The sequence below is a fragment of the Peromyscus leucopus genome, chromosome 6 (assembly GCF_004664715.2).
Source record: "Peromyscus leucopus breed LL Stock chromosome 6, UCI_PerLeu_2.1, whole genome shotgun sequence".
Taxonomy (NCBI): Eukaryota; Metazoa; Chordata; class Mammalia; order Rodentia; family Cricetidae; genus Peromyscus; species Peromyscus leucopus.
In genome coordinates, this window is record NC_051068.1 from 46,734,623 (window position 1) to 46,750,160 (window position 15,538).

The 15,538-nt window shown below is 43.1% G+C and overlaps 1 protein-coding gene and 1 pseudogene across 4 annotated transcripts in view; one reads left to right on the forward strand and one right to left on the reverse strand.

The window, feature by feature from the left end:
• The window catches only part of Ift80 (intraflagellar transport 80), a 109,609-nt gene that overhangs the window by 34,918 nt on the left and 59,153 nt on the right, over positions 1-15,538 (reverse strand). For all 4 annotated transcript variants that reach the window (XM_028867225.2, XM_028867224.2, XM_037206652.1 and 1 more), the window contains 2 exons: positions 14,561-14,740; positions 2,085-2,203 (listed from right to left, as the gene is read on the reverse strand). In XM_028867225.2, coding sequence (XP_028723058.1) covers positions 2,085-2,203; positions 14,561-14,740 — 299 coding nt within the window. The remainder of the gene's footprint in view (positions 1-2,084; positions 2,204-14,560; positions 14,741-15,538) is intronic.
• LOC114691714 lies at positions 6,162-7,403 on the forward strand (annotated as a pseudogene).

Genomic DNA, 15,538 nt, shown 5'->3' on the forward strand with positions numbered 1-15,538 from the left:
AAATTAAGTTCAAAACAAAGGTAACAAACACTCAGGACTGATCACCTCAGCTTCATTTATGCCAGTCAATTATACATATTCTAAGTTTTTACATCGTCCTAACTGTGCAGTGATAGTGAACACTGACTCCAGTTCCTTACATACGTCCTAACTGTGCAGTGGTGATAGTGTACACTGACTCCAGTTCTTTACATCTGTCCTAACTGTGCAGTGATAGTGAACACTGACTCCAGTTCTTTACATTGTCCTAACTGTGCAGTGGCAATAGTGAACACTGACTCCAGTTCTCTACATCCGTCCTAACTGTGCAGTGATAGTGTACACTGACTCCAGTTCTTTACATCCATCCTAACTGTGCAGTGATAGTGTACAATGACTCCAGTTCTTTACATCCGTCCTAACTGTGCAGTGGTAGTGTACACTGACTCCAGTTCTTTACATCGTCCTAACTGTGCAGTGGCAATAGTGTACACTGACTCCAGTTCTTTACATCCGTCCTAACTGTGCAGTGGTGATAGTGTACACTGACTCCAGTTCTGTACATCTATCCTAAGTGTGCAGTGGTAGTGTACACTGACTCCAGTTCTGTACATCTATCCTAAGTGTGCAGTGGTAGTGTATACTGACTCCAGTTCTGTACATCCGTCCTAACTGCAGTGATAGTGAACACTGACTACCATTTCTTTACATCCATCCTAACTGTGCAGTGATAGTGAACACTGACTCCAGTTCTTTACATTGTCCTAACTGTGCAGTGATAGTGTATACTGACTCCAGTTCTCTACATCCGTCCTAACTGTGCGGTGGGGATAGTGAACACTGACTACCATTTCTTTACATCCATCCTAAGTGTGCAGTGATAGTGTACACTGACTCCAGTTCTGTACATCCTCCTAACTGTGCAGTGATAGTGTACACTGACTCCAGTTCTCTACATCCGTCCTAACTGTGCAGTGATAGTGTACACTGACTCCAGTTCTCTACATCCATCCTAACTGTGCAGTGATAGTGAACACTGACTACCATTTCTTTACATCCATCCTAACTGTGCAGTGATAGTGTACACTGACTCCAGTTCTGTACATCTATCCTAAGTGTGCAGTGGTAGTGTATACTGACTCCAGTTCTTTACATCCGTCCTAACTGTGCAGTGGTGATAGTGTACACTGACTCCAGTTCTTTACATCCATCCTAACTGTGCAGTGGTAGTGTACAATGACTCCAGTTCTGTACATCCGTCCTAACTGTGTGGTGATAGTGTACACTGACTACCATTTCTTTACATCATCCTAACTGTGCAGTGGTAGTGTACAATGACTCCAGTTCTGTACATCTATCCTAAGTGTGCAGTGGTAGTGTATACTGACTCCAGTTCTATACATCCGTCCTAACTGTGTGGTGGGGTAGTGTACACTGACTGCCAGTCTGTGTCTCTACTCACAGCACAATGGCTAAAAATCCATCGCTGTATAAGTTCTTACATCCTCATAATCACAACCTGCAAATGAGGTCTGTCTGCTTCCAGAAAGCTCCTCATCCAGTGCTTATGAGCACACACTGATACCAAATGTGTTCCACACTTTAGCCAAGTTCTTAGTACATTACCATTCTTTGCCTTCTAAGAAGGAGGGCACTGAATGTATTTCCTTCACTCTTTCTGGACAACTCTGTGTCCTCAGTGCACATTTATGGTTACTATAACTCCATGTCCTTACTGAATTCTTTCAGCCTGCTAGCCATCCTGTTACACTGATCTGCTGACTTCCCTTCTGACTGTCCTAAGCCCTGGGCTTTGAGTTAAGATTATACCAAAGTCTCTAGAACTGCAAGTAAACACCTATATGACATGAGATACTTCTAGTTTTAAAAGTGAGTATTCATCTCCGAAGCACAAACTTCATTAGATCTATTTTCATTGCATATAGCTCAGAGTTTTACCTCATTTTCTGCTCTAAAATATGGTGCTAACCAGTCAAGTTTTGAGAAAGTTAAGGTTAAAGCAAACTGTATTGATATGAAAACTTAAAGAATAAATCCCTCATCCTGACAACAACTCTGGATTTTAGGAAATATAAGATGCTCACGAGAACACGTAGCACTGGAGGGACGTTGAGACGACTAAGTGTGCATGGTTCAAAGACGCTTTGATGACCCTGTCTCTGAACTCCAGTAAGTCCACAGCATCATTGAGAACATTACGAACCTAAGCAAAACAAGAAAAAAAAAGGGAGAGAAAAAAGAGGAAAAAGAAAATAAAATCAACATTTAAAAAAATCAATAAGCTAGTAAGAGTTTAATATGCATGAAAAAATTCAGTGTACCCTTAATTAGCTAAGTATATAAAAAAGATTCATCTAGGCATAAGCTGATATACTTTGGTATAAAAGTCAACTAAGAAAGTACAGATACAAAAAAAAATTCTGTTAGAAATAAATAGAAAAGACCTATAAGGATTTTTAATCTTCATGCCAAAGCAAGTGATGCAGGAATGGGATGAAGTTAAAAATGCTCCAGCACTGAAACGCAGTTAGAGGAGGGTGACATATAGAAGTTGGAAAGAGACCACATGATTTCTGTCCAAAAGAGAAAGAATATCTCCTTTTTGCTTACACTTTACTTCAAACTTCAAGTTCTAAAAAAAGAGATACAATTGCTTTCAAAATCAAAAGTGGAGAAGGTATCAGTTTTATTTTATTTTTTTAATGTATAGTAAAAAAGCCAGAACACAGAGGCAAAGTCCTTCCAAAGGCGAATACAGGTTAAGAAGCCGGGTGTGGTGACGCATGCCTTTAAGCCCAGCACTCAGGAGGCAGAGACACACAGATCTCTGAGTTCAAAACCAGCCTGGTCTACAGAGTGAGCTCAAGGACAGCCAGGGCTCCACAGAGAAACCCTGTCTCAAAAAACAAACAAAGAACAAAAAACAAACAACAAAACAAAACCACACCTGCGAAGGGGAGACTCAAACACTGGGAAGAAGCGAGTCATCCCACTCTCTGCATAATGCCCTACAGGAGTCTTGAGATTGCTTTATTCTGCCACAGCTAGCACCCATGGTCCCTTACATCCAGTAGTGGAGGTCCTGAGCTGGCCTATCTGGAGTCAACCACACCATTATCTTGTGTATCCTGACAACCAGTCCATCGCCACCATTATCCCAGTCTGTTTTCAGTGTCTTGAGCTGACTTTCCCATTCTTCACTTCTGACCGTTGGTGCCCTGATGGTCAGTCCTTCTGGGAACGAATCTGCCTACACTCATCAGTTCTGAATCTGGGCAGCCACCACTACCCACTGGAAAAGAAGCTTCTCTAGCAGAGTGAGAGTAGCGTGGACCCACTGAGTATTTATTTTCTGCTCCACTCACTTTCCTGGAGATTTCATCATTTCATTTTCTTTACAGCTGAGTAAAATTCCATTGTGAAAAAAAAACCCTTACAAACATTTATAGCAGACAAGTTTGCAAGGATTTAAGCATTTAACCGTACTGGTCAAAAGTTCTGAAGTCGATGGACAAACTATAATAATCAAGGAAGAGTGTGGATGAGTTAAGCTCTCTAAGCTCTGGGTGAGATCAAGATGAATGAGGTGGCAAGCGTACCCTGATAAAGAAATAAGGAAAACAATGTAATGATACCTGCAAACTAGTCACTCTTGAAATTATCCTCAAAATGTCATCATTTTTTCAAAAAAAAATAATGCAAAGCATTAATTAACAATGAAAAGAAAGAACAGGAGGTCATTCTTCTAAGTATGTCTTCAGATTTCTGTGTTCTGAGTGTTTGTGGCCCCCTCACTTCTGTTGTGGGATATTCAGGAAATCAATTTATGCCTTTAAAAAAAAGAGATGCTTGCCACTTTCCAATGAGGACACAGCTAGAACTTTCCAGCAATGAGACAGAGAGTACCCTATTTGGACACTATATCTACTGGCATCTTGGTTTTTGGATTTCCCAACTTCTAGAACTATAAAGAAAAAAATCTGTTGTTTACAAGCTACCCGATTATGGCATTCCATAAGGCCGCCTGATAGCTTGGACAGCATGCTACATATGTGCTCCCCAAATATTATCATGACAAGAAATAGCAAAAGTGCATGCACATACACTCTTCGTCATAGCATTCTCAGTTCTAGAATCCTGTCTCAAATATATATAAGCAAAACTATGGAACAACACCTGTGCAGGCTGCTTCCAACAGCACTCAGTAACAGCAAAAGACTAGAAACAGCCCACATAGCTGCCAGCAGCTTGAATAAACCACTATGCATTTCCACATGCTGTATAGTTGGAAAACAAAATGAAGAACTATAAAGTGGCAATACAAGATACAGATAGCATGTTTAGTATGTTATCTTCCATCCAAAAATGAAAGGAAATGCAAAAAATGACTCAGATTCTATCTTACACCTGTCAGAATGGCTAAGATCAAAAAACGCAAGAGACAGCTTATGCTGGAGAGGATGGGGAGCAAGGGGAACACTCCTCCATTGCTGGTGGGAGTGCAAACTTGTACAGCCACTTTGGAAGTCAGTGTGGCAGTTCCTCAGAAAACTGGGAATCGCCCTACCACAAGACCCAGCTTTGTCACTCTTGGGCATATAACCAAGGGATGCTCAATCATACCACAAGGACACTTGCTCAACTGTGTTCATAGCAGCTTTATTTGTAATAAGCAGAACCTGGAAATGACCTAGATGCTCCTCAACTAAGGAATGGATAATATGGCACATTTGCACAATGGAGTATTACTCAGCTGTTAAAAACAAGGACACCAAGACATTTGAAGGCAAATGGATAGAACTAGAAAATATCATCCTGAGTGAGGTAACCCAAATGAGAAAGACAAACATGGTATGTACTCACACATAGGTAGTAGATATTCACTATAAAATAAAGGATAACTATGCTATAGTCCACAGCCCCAGAGAGGATAGGTAACAAGTAGGGTTCATTGGGGGGACATCAAGACCTCCCTGGGAAGGGGAAATAGAAGAGATTTTGTGAGTGTACTGAGGGTGAGTAGGGATGAAAACATGAGCGATCAAGTTGGGGGGGTGGAGGGAGAGAGAGTACTGAAAGAGACTACTGGAAGGGGTGGTGCATTTCAGGGTGAGGTAAATACCTGGTGCAAGGGAATCTCCCAGGAATCTTCGAGGAAGACCCTATCTTAGACTCCTAGCAATAGCAGAAACATAGCCTGAACTGTCTATCACCTATGAACAGATTGGTACCTAGCCCAATTGTCATCAGAGAGACGTCATCTAGCAACTGATGGAAACAGATGCAAATCCACAGCCAAACATTAGGTGGAGTTCAGGGACCCCCCCCCCCAGAAGAGGAGAAAGGATTGTAGTAGCCAGGGAGTTAAGACCACCACAAGAAAATTCACAGAATCAACTAACCTGGGCTCATAGAGGCTCACAGAGACTGAACCGACAAACAGGGAGCCTGCACAAGACTCCTAACAGTGGGAACAGAGGCTATCTCCAACTCTTTTACTGGCTTTTGGGACCCTACTCCTCAAACTGGGTCACCTTGTCCAGTCATAATACACAGGAAGGTGCTTTTTCTTACTGCAACTTGATATGCCATGGTTTAATGATACCCATTGGAGACCTGTCCTTTCCTAAACAGATACAGAGGAATGGATTGGGGGAGGGGGGGGGAGCTGGGAGGAGAGGAAGAAGGGAAGACTGAAGCTGGGATGTAAAATAAATAAATAAATAAATAAATTTATTTTAGAAGAAGAAGGAAGAGAAGGAGAAGAAGAGGAGGAGGAGGGAGAAAAGGAGGAGGAGGAGGAAGAAGAAGGAGGAGGAGAAGGAGAAGGAGAAGAAGAAGAAAGAGCAATTGGCCAAAAACATAACAATTTGAGCATTAAACCAGGCTGTGGTGGCACACTTAGGAGGCAGAGGCAGGACAATCTCTAAGTTCGAGGCCAGCCTGGTCTACAAAGTGAATTCCAGAACAGTTTAGTTACTAGCACTCATGCCTGGGTGTCTTACAACCTCCTGTAACTCTAATATCAGGGGATCCAACACCCTCTTCTGGCCTCAAAGACACTCAAATATAGGTGCACAAACACATATAACATAACTAAAATAAATAATTTTTCAATGAGAAAGCAGGGGCTCCCACTGCTTGAGATCTGCAAGCTGTACTCCCACAAGTGCTACTGAGACTTCTGCAATCAGAGACAGCAGCAATGACATCAAAATGGAGGACTGTTGCATCCGGTATTCTCACCCAGTATATGGCAGATCCTGGCAACATTACCATCATGCACTTGCTTGGAGGCGAAGCCACCAGAGTGCCTACAGAAAGTCCAGGGATTCCTATCTCACTTCCCCATGGTTCTCCCCTCATCGAGTTCTTCTCTGGACCTCTCTTGCTTAGGCTGGACATCTTTCAAGTCTAGCACATGGCCTAGCAGAAGTCTGCCTACAGTTACACATCTCAAAAGCTCTGGACAACCTCTGCAGGACAGCAGTAGGACCCAGGCATCTACGAGAAGATGAAGTTCCACATGAGGAAGGGCTGGAGTCAGATTCAGATGATGAAGCAGAATGTGACCTGAGCAATATGGAAATCGCTGAAGAACTCTGCCAGGACTGTGCAGAGACCGAGAGGCCCAGAGAAAAGCGGCAGTGACAAGCAGCAGCTTGACGAGGCGCAACTGGCTGACTATGTGAATGCGGACCATGGCCTGTCCTACAAACTACCACCAGTCAGCGGAGCCTCCATCTGAGAGGCCCGGGGAGCAGCACCAAGCCGAGATGAAGCACTTATATAAGGACAGTTCTCCCAAGATCCTGGCCATAGAGGCTGCTGTGCAGCTGGGCTTTGACAAGTACTGGGACAGAAAGCAGCCGAAATACTGGCCTGTCATTCCCCTCAAGTTCTGAGTCCTGGGCACAGGGTCTCTAAGGAATGCCTCCTGAACACAGTTCCCAGCCTTTCCCTCTTTTGGATGTATTCTCTTCATCTCTCCTGGACATCTTTCAGAGAAAGAGGCCTGTATACCGGCAAGGTGGACACAATCTGTCAGTCACTTGGAATTCTGTCAGCAGGAGGTATACTGTTACCAACACAGGGAAATGTGTTGACACACAGTGACAATGGTGTGCAAGGCACTGCCTCTTCATTTGCTCTCTAATAGAGTCCAGTGCACTGAGATTCTTGCCTAGAGATACTGTCCAGTGCTTTGCATTTTTAATTTCCTTCCTGGATGTCACAAAAGCCTTAAGCCATGTGTCATTCTTTTTTTTTTTTTTTTTTTGAGACCACTTCTCACATAACCCTAGCTAGCCTCAAACTCTTAAATCCTCCTGCTTCCACCTCCTAAATGCTAGCTTACAGGTGTGTGCCCCATTCTGGGCTCTAATCCACATATTCTCTCTGACTATAACCCTTTGGATCCCTCTGAAGATGATGCAAGTGTAGAGTAAGACAAATGCCACCTGTCACTCTGCGAGGTGTCAGCCTGCATGCTCTATAAAAGACCTGAGAGTAATTATTTTGGGCTCAGTGGGCCATGTGGTCTGTGTCATAACTGCCTAACCCTGTCTTTATAACATAAAAACAGTCATAGATTCTGAGTAACAAATGGATGTGACTATGTTCCAATAAAACTTTATTTGTAAAAGACAGGCCATGGACTGGATTTGATCTACAACTACTGCTGTAACACAGTGAAAATTGCCAACCTGACATTATTGTTACCATGTTTTCTGTCCAGGACTTGAATGTCAAACAGAATTGATAGCAAAGAAAAGTAATTCCAAAAAGAAAGAAAGAAACAAAGGAAGGAAGAAAGACGCCCCATCTCAGTGAGGCTTGGTAGCCCAGGCCTTTAATCCAAGCACTCGGGAGGCAGAGGCAGACAGATCTGTGAGTTCAAGTCCAGCCTGGTCTACAGAGCGAGTTCCAGGACAGCCAGAGCTACATAGTGAGAGCCTGTCTCAAAACAACAACAAAAATAAAAAATGAAAAAGAAATCTCACACAGCAATGTCTTGTGATGAATTTTAAAAAGTGCACATTACTCTGTGCAATCCAGGCTTCCCCAGGATTGATTCCCTGACACTTCCTCATAATACTTAGATGTTTCAGTTTGACATAAATAAGATGGCTGCAATCCTCTATTAATCCCATACCTGCCTGTACCGGCAGCAGGAGCTACACTTCTTTTTGTTTCATGTCCATAATCTCTGTTAATCCTCTACAACTTGCTCTAGGATTCACTCTTTCTTCATAAGAAATGAAATGACTAAAAATCAGCTCTTGAACTTTGGCTGCTAATAAACATCAAATCTGTACTCCGTGCCAAAATTAGGTGAACAGCAAAGAAAAGAAGGCAAGCGACCAGGAACCGCCTCATCCTCTACGCCAGTCCCCTTTCCCTCCCAGGCCCTTCTTCCAGATGGAGACAGCAGCTTCCTCCTTGGGAACTAACTACCTGCTGGAATGCAGCCTGGTGTATAAGACCTAGAGGAAGTGTTCTCATTCTAACCTGCTGTCTCCCGAAAGCTGACAGTAGGAGACAGAAGCCTGTTACTGGGAAGTAGCAGCTGCCAGGTCAAAGACTGCATTTAACAGTAACAACTCAACATGATCTCTAGTTTTTGATTATGTAAAACACAGTCAGTCACAATTCTACTGCACATCTAAGGAAGTAATAAAACTTCAAATCATGCAAACAAATGTGATTGTTCAGTCTTTGTGGAAATCCTGTCATCTCCAACAAAAGAAAGTAATGTGCTAAAAAGTATAGTCCCCAGTAAGAGAATCTTCCAAAATACTGAAAATGTTCCTAATAGAAAGGCAAATGGAGTTGCCAAACTGACCAAATATATTAGTGTCCTTTCCTGCTGTTATGAGACTCAAAGTCGAGGGGTTTATTGCAGCTTACAGCTCAAGGGTACAGACCATCATGGCCAGGAAGTCAAGACAACAGAAGCCTGAAGCCACTGGTCACCCACACCCAACATTGGGAAGCAGAGCGATGACTATATTCTGGGTTCAGTCCACTTTCCCTTCTTACTATAGTCTATCATCCCGCCCAGGAAAAATGGGGCCACCCACAGCGAAGGGGTCTTTGTAGCATGAATCTTAAAAGTTCTTATTAATAAAATCAAACCCGGAGCCAGGTATTGGGGTGAACTAGAAGATCAGAGAACAAGCCACAGCTAACCTCACCTGGTCAACTTCTCAGCTGGTCCTGTTTCCTCAGACTGGAAGCCTCTGAGTCCTCATCCAGAATGAATCCCAGCTGAACTGTGCTGCTTCAAAGCCTGAAAGCTTAACCAGTCGAATGCTTAACCAGCCACATGCTTAACCAGCCAAATGCTTCTAGTTTCTTGTCCTCACGCCTTATATATCTTTCTGCTTTCTACCACCACTCTCTGGGATTAAAGGCTGGCTTTCTGGGATTGAAGGCGTGTGTCACCATGCTTGGCTGTTTCCAATGTGGCCTTGAACTCACAGAGATCCAGAGGGATTTCTATCTCTGGAATGCTAGGATTAAAGGTGTGAGTGCCACCATTTTCTAGCCTTTGTATCTAGTGGCTGCCTGTTCTCTGACCCCAGATAAATTTATTAGAGTACACAATATTTTGGGGAACACAATACCACCACAGGTCTTTCTGCCTAAATTAAGCTAATGAAGATAGTCCTCCACAGGCATGTCCAGAGACCCATCTACTGGGTGACTCTAGATCCTGGCACACTGACAATTAACACCAAGCATCACACCAAACAATAAACTCCACTGCAAAATGCAGAAAGAGGTCAGCATTCATCTAGGAGAAAGTGCAGAGAAAAACAAACAAACAAACAAACTCCACTGCAAAGAGCAGGTTCTTAGGGAACTCTAGTTTGGCTGGATTTAACGAACGGGATTGGTGATGGCTGTGTGCTGCCTTCTCTCCCGCCCACTTCCATCCTGTTTTCACGGGAGCCACCTTGTTTCCCGTCGTTATTGTGATCTGGGAATATGATCTAAGTAAAGGGGGAGGAAAAATCATCTGCACTTTTCATTCGAATGTGTGTGATTGCCCTGAGAGTGGAGTTACAGATGGTGGCAATCACCATGTGGGGGCTGGGAATCAAACTGGGGGCCGTCCTCAGAAGAGCAGCCAATCCTCTTAACCTTGAGCCATCCCTCCAGTTTTGAAGTGCAGAAAGTTGGAGCTAATCCGGTAAGTGGGTGAATGTTGAGCATCTTCTTAGAGCTTTTGTATTTATTTTAGTATGTGTGTGTGTGTGTGTGTGTGGTGTGTGTGTGTGTGTGTGTGTGTGTGTTTATCTTGTGTACCATGGGCATGCAGATGCCCATGGAGGTGAGAGAGAGTGTCAGATCCCCTGGAACTAGAGTTAGAGGTGTTTGTGAACAGCCATATGAGTGCTGGGAATCAAACCTAGGTCCTCTATAAGAGCAGCTGGTGCTTTTAACATTGAACTCTCCAGGCCCTAAAGTACCTTCTTCAGAGAATGAATATGGATTTGTTTTGAATCGTATGTGGAATGCACTGAGTAGCTAAGTGGTGCAGACATGACATACACTTATAAGGTACTGACGTGAGGCAGGCATCTTGGAAGACTGCCCCTGTGCAATGTCTCCACTTGCATACAGATTGGATCTAGGAGCTTGCTGCTACTCAACAGAATAAAGCAAGTGGTATGTCACTTTTGATCTCAGGTTATGAGAAATGTGACTTATGTCTGGCCTGCAGCCTCTCTGGCTCCTCTCATCTGCTTGCTCTGCTAAAGCAAGCTGCCAAGCCATGAGCTGCCATGCGGAAAAGCCACATCCACAGCACTGAAAGAAGCCTGTTGATGACCAACAAGTAACTGAAGCCCTTAGTTCCAAAGACTACTGAAGTGAATCCTGCCAATAATGTCACTGAGCTTGAAAGGAAACAGTCCTTCAGAGAAGCCTTAATCCTACCCACACCTTCACTGTATCACCGAGAACTCTGAGCCATCCATGATAACAAACCCATTACTCGATTCCCACTCACAGGGACTGAGAATGTATGTTCCAAGAAGTTTTTGGCTTTTCATGTAAGAACATGCAATGTCCCCCACACTGGCTATGGTAGTTTGAATGTAAGTGTTTCCCATAATCTCATAGAGAATGGCATATTATGAGATTTAGCCTTGTTGGAGTGGGTATGGCCTTGTTGGACAAAGTGTGTCACTGTGGGGGCGGGCTTTGAGGTTTCCTATGCTCAGGATACTGCCCAGCATCTCAGTTGACTTCCTAGTGCCTGCAAGTTGTAGGACTCTCAGCTCCAGCTCCAGCACCATGTCTGTCTGCATGCTGCCATGTTCACAGCAATAGAAACCCTAACTAAGACACTAGCCCTAGGGGCGGCACTGTTTTGAGAGGTCTTGGTGCCTTTAGAGCATAAGGCTTGGCTGGCAGATACAAGACTGTAGATGCAGGGCTGGAGAATTTCAGGCCAGCTCCACCTCTGCTTAAGATCTCTTGCTCCTGACTGCCACAGCAATGTCACCAGCTACCTTACAACTCTGCAGCCACACCTTCCCTGCGAAGATTCTCACTCTCGCTCTCGCTCTCCCCCTACCCGCGTCTAGACTCAAGAATGCCTTGATTTCCCTTGAGAAACCACCCTTCCACTAGTCTCAGTCACTAAGCAGGTCAGACGAGGCTCACGTTCCCCACACACACTCACTCACTTTAATGCAAACTGAGCATGTGAGACTGAAAGTTCGGCGGCTGCTGGAATTCTTAGAAGAAATGAGCTTTCTGATAGACTTGAGTTGTTAGGATGCAACTCTGGAACTACCAAAGGAACAAAATAGAGAAGGCCTTTCTTAATATGAAGCCAATCACAGGGAGAAGGAGACAAAAAGAGGAAGTACTGAAGTCCTGTTGATATTATTTGATCCACTGAAGCAGTAATACCCCAACTCAGCCTATCTCCTGACTTTACATAAACCAATCAATTTCTGCTGTTTCTAATTTCTCACCTTAAATTAATTTGTGTTTGAATGTATGGGATGGTTTTAAGACACTAACCTATGAGGACGATGAGAACAGAGAACAAATTTGTTTTAACTGATGCTACATCCCTCATTGCTTAGCCTCATACCTGGAAAGCATGATTACTCAGAAATAGTCACTGAATAAACAAAGATTATTATCCTAACCAAAATACTGAATGGGTCCAACTTAACAAAAATGCAATATTTTATAATCACAGTATAAAACCCTTTATAAATTAAAAGGCTCTATAATTCTATTTAATTTATTAACTTTTCCTCTTAGGATAACTTGCATTTAATAAGCTATTTAAAAGATTCCGTGTGTGTAAGGTTACATGTACTTTATTGAGTCACTGAGATGAGCCTTTCTTATTCCAAATTAAAGCCATCTAGAAGCACGCCTATGCTCTCAGGAGAGTTTCATAAATAACTCTAGAACTTTTCTGATAATGCTATACTGCCTAGACCTCATGCACACATGAATAAAATAGTTCTGTCCCAAATCAATCGGTTAAAACTCAATGCATTCTTTGTCCTGGAGACAATGCTGTGTTTGGTTCCAAGTTAAACAACAGAAATGCATTTTTTATGCCATCACTTTGATACAACTGTCAGTCTGCAGGAAGTTCAGAAGACAACCCATGGAGGGGATGGGGTCTTGGCTCAGGAGAGTGCTTGCCTAGCAGTTTAGGAGGCCCTGGGCCAATCACCGGCATTGGAAAACAAAAACAAAAGGGATGCAATCAGCAAAGTCCATCTTGTGAAAAACTCTGGGATAGATTATCTGACTTTGAAGTATGAAGTATGGTAAGAAGAAACAGAGAGATGGGGGGGGGGACTACAGACCAACACCAACTTAAAGGCTACACCAAAGCCACTATAGTCACTTGAACCCAGACTCAAACAAACTTTAAAACTGTAACATGTAGGAGACACCTGAAGATTTGAGCATCGTGTGGACAGTTTCTAAAATTAAAGAATTATTGTTGTTGTTGTCGTGTGATAATAGTATTATGGTTATATTAAAAGAGATGTCCTTATTTTTAACTCTATAGATTGAACATTTATAGATGAAGTCTGATGTCAGAATTTGCCTGAAACTCCATGCAGAGGTTGGAAAGCAGATGTGTCTGTGGATGGGGCAGCATGGATCCCCAGCTGATGATTGCCATGGCTGGGGAGTAAAGATAACGAGATTCTATATACTACTCTCTGCTTTAAAAAAAAAAAAAAGACATTTTTTTCCACATAAAAATTTCAAAAACAAACAAGCAAACAAACATCTAGAGCAAATAATCTAATTATTGAGTCTGGTGAACCTATTACCCACATTTTAAAATCTTTATCCTTGAGCTAACGAAGCCCTTTAATAGGTTAAACTCCTACTACATGCTTCTAAACTCTTACAGGAATTAAAGCCACATGACTTTGAATACAGAAGCTAGAAGCAGCTGATGCAGATGAGAGGCTGAGGAGGAGAAGGTGGAGTTCCTCTTTCTTTGATCAAGGATTTTCACGGGTCCATTGTTCCGGCACTCCTCCTCCTCCTCATGCCTTTCTTCATCTGAGTTTTGATAGAGTTGATGGACATTTATTCCATGCAAGGCACTGAGCCGTGGTGGCCCTGATGGAAGAACCAACAGGGCGAGAGAACCCAGTCCTCAGCCGCTTACAACTCACCCACCGACGTTCTCGGATCTGTAACTAGCCCCTTCCTCCTCCCGTTGACATATCCCATTTCTGCAAATTAACTACAAAATAGTCCACTTCAGATTTACACACTAGCCCCCAAATATGCAGTGGGTGTATTAAACATTCCCAGATAAAGGAATGCGAAGACACAGGCAGAGGGTCACTCTGCCTGTCCTACTAACTTGCCCTCGGCAGTTACAATAGAAAGTTTCTGACCTTTCACTGGAACAGGTCAAAGACCCTTCATGAGAAGTGTCTTCCTTCACAAAAGGGGTGTGTGACAGCCCTATCTGAAAGCAGAGGGACATGGAGGAGGAGCTGTACAAAGCAAGCCTCCTGATTCCCCAGTCCATGGTCATTTGATCAGATCTTTCAGCCTAAAGATCTGCTCCACAGCTGTCTGCTCTTCATCAAACCCATAATGCCATGTGAAACTTGCATTAAACAACGTGAATGCCAGCTGGGAGGTATGACACGCGCCTTTAATCCCAGCCCTCGGGAGGCAGAGCCAGGCAGATCTATAAGAGTTCGAGGTCAGCTACACAACACAGAGAAACCCTATCTCAAAAAACAAAAACAAAACAAAACAAAACAACAACAAATGTGAAATGTTAATCTGTACTTTGTCATAGAGGCCTCAGTCAGAAACCTGAATATGGAAGAAGAAAAAAATTCCCCTCCCTTATACTGCCTAAATGCCCAGGGCAATTTCCTGAATCTTCCCCACTTTGACTTGCCTTACCTGATTTTTAAAAAGCAATTTTAAACAAGGTTAAATGAATAGAAACTCTGACTTGAACCCTGTCAGTCAGCAGCAGGTCGGGCCTGCCCTGGATGAGCTCCAGACGCGGTCCTACCTGCATGGTCCTCCTCTTCGTCAGCGTCACCTGGAAGTTCCTCCACTCCCAGCGCTGCTCCACCACGTGCGCAAAGACCACATGGCCGTTCCCACAGGCCCCCGCGATCTGCGTGCCGTCAATGGACCACGCGATGTTAAATATGCTGCCGGTGTTGGGTTTTTCTAAAGCATATGACCACTAGATGAAAAAAGAAGAGGGAGGTAAACGGATTTATTACCAAAACAAGAACCAACAGAACTTTTAAACTTAGGCACACATTATATACGAAGATACTAGGTGATTTTAAAGAATGTATTTGGGAAGCATTGATAGTTTTATTTCTTGGAATTTAAATATTTTGCAGCGAAGCTAATGGTGAGATAAATGTCTCTTTGGAACACACTAATTCCATTAAGGAAGGTATTGATGCCTTAGAGTAGTGGTTCTCAACCTGTGGGTTGCAGCCCCTTGGGGTCGAACGTGTCTTTCACATATCAGATATTAACATTACAACTCATAACAGAAGCAAAATTACAGTTAAGAAGTAGCAATGAAAATAATTTTATGGTTGGGGGTCCCTACAACATGAGGAGCTGTATTAAAGGGTCTCAACATTAGGAAGGTTGAGAACCCTACCTTAAAGGAAACGCTGCATTAAAATCCACAGACACAAAACTTTTAAAGTTGATTTAAGATATGATGTATGCTAAAAATCTGTTTATGCTTGTGATTCAGTGCCTTATCTTTAGGGAACTATCACTGTCATCTTTAGGGCCAAAAGGAAAAAAATGTATTTTTATCTGAAATTATTAAAAGTGCTTTTCTTTTTCTTCTTTTTTTGGAGGGAGGGTGGGAGGTTGAGTGAGGATTTCTCTATGTAGCTTTGGAGCCTGTTCTGAAACTCGCTCTGTAGACCAGGCTGGTCTCGAACTCACGGAAATCCACCTGCCTCTGCCTCCCAAGTGCTGGGATTAAAGGGGTGAACTACCACCACCT